Genomic DNA, 6,423 nt, shown 5'->3' with positions numbered 1-6,423 from the left:
TAGAACGAAGTTACTAACTATGATTATGAAGTTTTATCTTAGTGATCCAATATATACAAGAAACTACCAAACTTTAATAGAGTTCAAACAAATATTCATCTTCTTATACTCCCCGTAAGGATTGTATCAGGGACGGCGAAAGGGATGGTTAGAGGCACAGGCAAGTGATTTATGTCATAATAAAATATAAAGATTATAAAGAAAAAAGAAAAGAAAAAAGAAATAGTTATAAGAAATTTCAAATTAACGATAAACACGACAACTCTTAATACTTTTCAATATTATATTTTGACGTGTTCTAAGCTGTTGTGCACCACACAGGAGAACACTAGAAGTCCTGAAAACGAAAAGCACAGGGGCCCGCGCGACGGCGCGAGAGTTACAGACTGAAATTACATAATAGTCACACGGTAGTTGCCTAGTTGTTTGGAGAAGCTTCAACATATACCACGAGCTTGTTTTCTGGATTTGTATTCAAATAATAATATCAATATTGAAGGATTAAAAAGGGGCAAATTGTCCCTTTTCCCTTTTCACCAGTATAACGCAGCCCCCAACGAGAACAAAATGGAAACGCCCACAACCACAAAGCTATACGCCTTGTGTTCTCTGCTACTGGCTTTCCTCTTCCCTATCTCCAACTCCGTTCAGTTGGATGGCGGTAAACTCTGCCTGCCGGAAAAACAAACTTCCTTATTCATCTTTGGGGATTCGATCTTCGATGCTGGAAACAATAATTACATCAACGTAACTAACGGTTTCCAGGCAAATTTTGAGCCGTACGGTGAAACTTTCTTTAAGTACCCCACCGGTAGATTTTCCGATGGCCGTCTGATCTCAGATTTCATTGGTAAGATCGATATTAATTGTTATGTCTCATTTTTCTTTAAGATATTGATTGTTGTTAATTTGACCGTTAAAGTTTTGTTACAGCTGAGTATGCAAAGTTACCGTTAATTACACCATATCTACATCCTGGTTATCATAGTTATATTGATGGGGCAAATTTCGCATCAGCTGGAGCTGGTGCTCTTGTTGAAACTCTACAAGGATCGGTATGTGATCTTTCACATTAGTGATCCCTCCTTCTGTGTTGTTATTGTTAAATTACTAGTTATCTCAAAAGGTTAAACTTAAAGAAATAAATACATCTAATCACGTATAATAGTTATATATAGCAACATAGTGCCCAAATTCCAAATCCTTGCATAGGCCTCACTTGCTTTTTGATAATTCTTCAACAATACATAAGTTGTGTGCTACAAGCATCTCTAAGCAGAAATAGGCAAAATAGTTATTGAAAAAAATATAAATTTTTACTTTACTTACTCATTTTTTCATACACACTCTAATAGATTTTCTATTTTATTCTTTATTTTTTTTTAAATATTAATTTTATGGGAGAGAGTGTAAAAGAAAGTGAGAGAAAAAAAATGTTTATAGTGTGAATAATGAATAGGTTAATCAACCTATTTACCCTTCATATTAGATAAAAGAAAGTTAAGTTGCCAATTTGCTGGAGACGAAAAAGCACCCATAATAATCAGATTCGACTAATCTTTTCAAGATGCTCTAACAAGTTGAATGATATTTTTTGAAATAGATATTTTTCTCCGCAGGTGATAGACCTTACGACTCAACTAAGTGTTTTCAAGAACTTAACGAGCCTGTTTAGAAAAAAATTGGGTGATGCAGAAACCAAGACATTTTTAGGAAGAGCAGTTTACTTAATTGACATTGGAAGCAATGATTATTCAATCCCTTTCACTACGAACTCCAGCATGCTTCAGTCCATTTCTCAACAAGAATTTGTAGATATGGTGATCGGCAACTTGACTATTGTGATCAAAGTAAGAAAAATTAGCACCATTCAATTTTTTTTTTTTTTTTTTTTTAATTTTTAATTTTTTTTTTTTATAATTAACCGTATCTTGATGTGCTAGGAAATATACAAGGAAGGAGGAAGGAAATTCGGGTTTCTGAGCCTGCCGCCATTGGGTTGTGTACCATTCACGAGAGCACTAAAACCAGGAAATACAGGTGCATGCTTTGAGGAAATAACAGCACTAGCAAAACTGCATAATGCAGCATTTCTTAAAGTCCTCCAGACGCTAGAGCGTCAGCTCAATGGATTCAGATATTCAATAGCCGATGTGTACACTGCTTTTAGTGAAAGAATAAATAACCCTTCAAAATATGGTATGTCATGCCCATTTTTGTCCTACCTGACTAAATTTCCGGGATAAATGCATTTTTCGTTAAAAAATATTAATCACTCTTAGGCTCAGTTTACTTCGACGTACAATGGTTTCCTTCGTAAAATATTTTCAGGAAAATCATTTTCCCTAAAAATATTTTCCGTCGAAAACATTTTACGGCGTTTACCTTGCACAAGGAAAATAATTTTTTTTTTAATATCTTTTTTTTATATATAATTTTTCTAATAAGGTTCCCGCCGGGACCTGCACGAGACCTGTTCAAGACTCCGCAAGTATCTGCCTTGGACCCCGCCGGAACTTAACCGGCACTTGACCGGGACCCTCCCAGAACCTGCCCGGGACCTGACCGAGATCCGCCCGGGACCCCGACGAGACCTGCTTAGGACTCCAGTTGGACCCGCCTGGGACCCCGGCGGGACCTGCCTGGGACTCCAGTTGGACCCGCCCGAGACATGCCCGGGACCCGCCTAAGACTTGACCGGGACCCGCCCGAGACTTGCCTGGGACCCTGCTGGGACCCACCCAGGACTTGACTAGGACCTGATCTGGACTTGCTCGGGACCTGCCTAGGACTTGACCGGGACCCACTCAGGACTTGCCCGGTACTTCGCCGAGACCCGCCCAAGACTTGACCCGGACCGGACCGGGACTTGCTCGGGACTTGACCGGGACCCTGCTGGGACTTGATTGGGACCCCGCCGGGACTTGACTGGAACCCGCCTGGGACTTGACCAGGACCCACCCAGAACTTACTCGGGACCTCGCCGGGACTTGCCCGGGACTTGCTCGGGACCTCACCGGGTCCCGGTCAGGTCCCGGGCGGGTCCCAGGCAAGTCCCGGTTACGTCCCGAGCAAGTCTCGGGTGGGTCCCGGGCAGGTCCCACCAGGGTCCTAGGCGTGTCCCAGTCAAGTCCCGGGCGAGTCCCAATCAAGTCCTGGGCGGGTCCAGGTTAAGTTTCGGGCGGGTTCCGGTCAGGTCCCGGTCAGATCTAGTGCAGGTCCCGGGCAAGTCCCGGGTGGGTCCCGGTCAAGTCCCGGGCAAGTCCCGGTCAAGTCTCGAGCAGGTCTCGGGGTCCCGGGCGGGTCTCAGGCGGGTCCCGGTCAAGTCTAGTGCGGGTCCTGGGCAAGTCTCGGGCAGGTCCCGGGCAGGTCCCGGTCAAGTCCCGGGTGGGTCTCGGTTAGGTCCCGAGCGGGTCCCGGGCAAGTCCCGGGTAGGTCCAGCCGGGGTCCCGAGCAGGTCCCGGTGGGTCCCGGGCAGGTCCCGATCAAGTCCCGGTCAGGTCCCGGGCAGGCCCTAGGTGGGTCCCGGCGGGGTCCCGGGCAGGTCCCGGTCAGGTCCTGGGTTCGTCCTGGTCAGGTCTAGTGTGGGTCTCGGTCAAGTCTCGAGCAGGTCCCGGGCGGGTCCCGCCGTCCTGGGTGGGTCTCGGTTATGTCCCGGGCGGGTCCCGGGCAAGTCCTGGGTAGGTCCAGCTAGGGTCGCAGGCAGGTCTCGGCGGGTCCCGAGCAGGTCCCGGTCAAGTCCCGGGCAGGTTATAGACGGGTCCCGATCAAGTCCCTGGAGGGTCCCGGTTAGGTCTCGGGCTGATCCCGGGCAGGTCCTGGGCGGGTCCTGGTCAAGTCTCGGGCAGGTCCCGGTCAAGTCCCGGCAAGGTTCTGGGCGGGTCTTGACAAGGTCCATCGATTTAAAAATGAGATGCTCATAGTTGGAAAATGGTTTACGGCTTTTAAAATCGTAAACCATTTTCCGAAAAGTAAAGAAGAATTTTTGGTCAAAAGGAAAATATTTTCCGTTGACCACTATTTTACGTCGAAGTAAACACCATAAAATACGAAAATCATTTTCTGGAAACCATTTTACATCGAAGTAAACGGAGCCTTAGAGTTAAGTAAAAAAGAACAAATTAGTCATTGTCGTTACAAAAGTTGACAGAATCCATTAATGTATTAAAGCATTCACAATGGAGGAGTCAAATTTTTATGCAAAATAGCTCATCAAAACTCAATTTACCTAGTTTAGCTAATGAATTTTTAAGGGCCTCCTACATCTGATTAGCTATATTTTTATCTATATCATTTAAATACTATTTTTTTAATCTTTATTGGGAAAAAGTGGGAAAAGTTTTTGGAAAAAAAGAAAACAGGTGAGAGAAACAATAAAAAATAAAATGGCTCCCTTCAAAAGTATTGATACATTTAGCCTCTTTTTTTTTTGGCTCTTCGAATCAAACATCTATTTTTTTTTTTTTTTTTTTTTTTTTGGGCTAATCCAGTGTAGGGTTTTTTCACAAATCTGATTACATATTTTAAATAAAATTAATTAAGTAACATTTGGTTCTTCCATTATAAATACTCTTACCCATGAAATAGATTTTTTTTTTTGCCACTTTGGGTGGCCGAATAACCCCCAATGGCCATGGGGTGATTGAACCAACCCTAGATATGCTTAGAGGGAGTAAATTTTTTTTTTTTTGAAAAATATGGAATTTTCATTGATGAAATTTCATAAGCATAAAACTTTTACAACATAGAGCATACAGCTCTGAAAAAAATTGTAGCCAAAAGCTATGAAGGTTACAAAGTCATAAAAATAAATTCAAGCTTCCACTAACCTATGTACAATTACATTTAAGGAACAGATCTGCTTCATGCAGACTAGATCTAGGACTTGGGTAGCTCAAATACAAAATAAAAATAAAAAACAATTAGGAACTAAAAATCCGGCTGTGAGAGTTAAACCCTCACGTACACTGATCTACTCCATCCTCAACCCGAAAGCCATGATAACAAATCCATTCCCAACCCGAACGCCAGGACAAACAAAATAAAAAAGAAAAACCCTTCAAGCAGCAGCGGAGGAGCACGGCATTGTAGACATCCCTTCAGAAGACCCACCTTGGCCAAAGAAGACGATTAGATGAAAGGATGGAAAGATTAGATCTGGATCTAGATCTAGCTCTAAATCTACAAATTAGATCTAAAGCAACCCCCTAGAAATGGAGAATGGTGGAGCCTACAGAAAAGACACCGACCACTGTTACCTTGAAAGGGGCTTCCCTCCACTTGAAGTTCTTCTTTAGAAAAAAAGAGAGATAAATTTTAGAGAGAAGCTAGAGCCTCTCTCTCTGTACGTTGTCGACGATAGACTTGATGACAATTTCAGATGGAGTAGTTGAACACCTCTCATTTAGTACATCAATAGATTTTGTCAATTTAATTTGTTCTTTTTTCCTCACCCCATAAATGAAGTGATTAATTACTTTTTAAAACTTATAGAGCGATTAAAACCCCAGGGACCAGAAATGCTTTTATCCCTAAATTTTATCATTTTTTTTTTCTTGTACATCCCAATGTGATACTATTAATATCTTTGTTGTAATTATGTTGCGAAGGGTTCAAGGAAGGAAAGACTGCATGTTGTGGAAGTGGTCCATACAGAGGAATACTGAGTTGTGGAGGAAAGAGGTCAGTGAAAGAGTATGAATTATGTGAGAATGCTAGTGAATATGTCTTTTTTGACTCTGCTCATCTGTCTGAAAGGACCAACCAGCAAGTTGCCAAGCTAATGTGGAGTGGAACTTCCAATATTACTACATCGTACAATCTCAAAGCTCTGTTTGAACTTTGAACAATGTAAGATTTGATAAAGAACAAGGGAATCATAAATATTATCATAATAAATTAAAATATATAAAAATAAAATAAAGAAAAGAGGAAGAAATTAAAAGGTATGATACTGGTTCACACCAAACAACCAAATTTAATAAATATGTTGTGTAATTCAAATCCTCTCGTCTTACTCTCAACATTTGGAATGTACACTGAATGATTGGCTTTACTATTGATTGCTGAAGTTGTTCTAAGTTTATTGTGAATCATGATTATAATTCTGGTTTTTTGGTGAGCACAATAGCAAAAAATATAGATAGTAATAATGAAAAATAAAAAGAAAAGAAAAGGAAAGTTATAGAGAAATTCATTAAATTCATACAACTATTTATTTTTGCCATATAGTAACAGTTGGGTGTATCGAATTAAACCAACTTTAAAAAACAACAAAAAAGGTTATAAAATATTGGGTGTAACAGATTTAGTCACACTAAAACTATTTTAACCTACTTATTATTTATCATTGTTTGTGAAATTTTTGCATAGCTATTGAACCTATATGCACAAAAATCAGAAATTGTTTGAAAGTTTTGGCCT

At 41.1% G+C, this 6,423-nt stretch overlaps 1 protein-coding gene across 2 annotated transcripts; it reads left to right on the top strand.

Annotated features, from left to right (window-relative positions):
* The first annotated feature begins 524 nt into the window (after positions 1-524).
* On the top strand, positions 525-6,055 carry LOC132186501 (GDSL esterase/lipase 1-like). Of its 2 annotated transcripts, XM_059600479.2 has the most exons (6): positions 525-850; positions 934-1,055; positions 1,620-1,850; positions 1,944-2,199; positions 5,610-5,682; positions 5,758-6,055. In XM_059600479.2, the coding sequence occupies exons 1-6, from the start codon at positions 568-570 to the stop codon at positions 5,843-5,845; spliced, it is 1,053 nt and encodes a 350-aa protein (XP_059456462.2). In that variant the 5' UTR covers positions 525-567; the 3' UTR covers positions 5,846-6,055. The 2 variants fall into 2 exon arrangements, with proteins under 2 accessions (XP_059456462.2, XP_059456461.2); XM_059600478.2 differs by having other exon boundaries at positions 5,610-6,055.
* Positions 6,056-6,423: the final 368 nt, after the last annotated feature.

The sequence above is a fragment of the Corylus avellana genome, chromosome 6, assembly GCF_965113065.1.
Source record: "Corylus avellana chromosome 6, dhCorAvel1.hap1.2, whole genome shotgun sequence".
Lineage (NCBI taxonomy): Eukaryota > Viridiplantae > Streptophyta > Magnoliopsida > Fagales > Betulaceae > Corylus > Corylus avellana.
This window is presented reverse-complemented; position numbering and strand designations above follow the sequence as displayed.

Excerpts from the sequence above, each read along its gene's own strand:
- LOC132186501 (XM_059600478.2), top strand. The coding sequence starts at position 568 with ATGGAAACGCCCACAACCACAAAGCTATACGCCTTGTGTTCTCTGCTA. Across the intron at positions 1,056-1,619 it reads TTGAAACTCTACAAGGATCG|GTGATAGACCTTACGACTCA; the intron begins GTATGTGATCTT and ends TTTTCTCCGCAG. Across the intron at positions 1,851-1,943 it reads ACTTGACTATTGTGATCAAA|GAAATATACAAGGAAGGAGG; the intron begins GTAAGAAAAATT and ends TTGATGTGCTAG.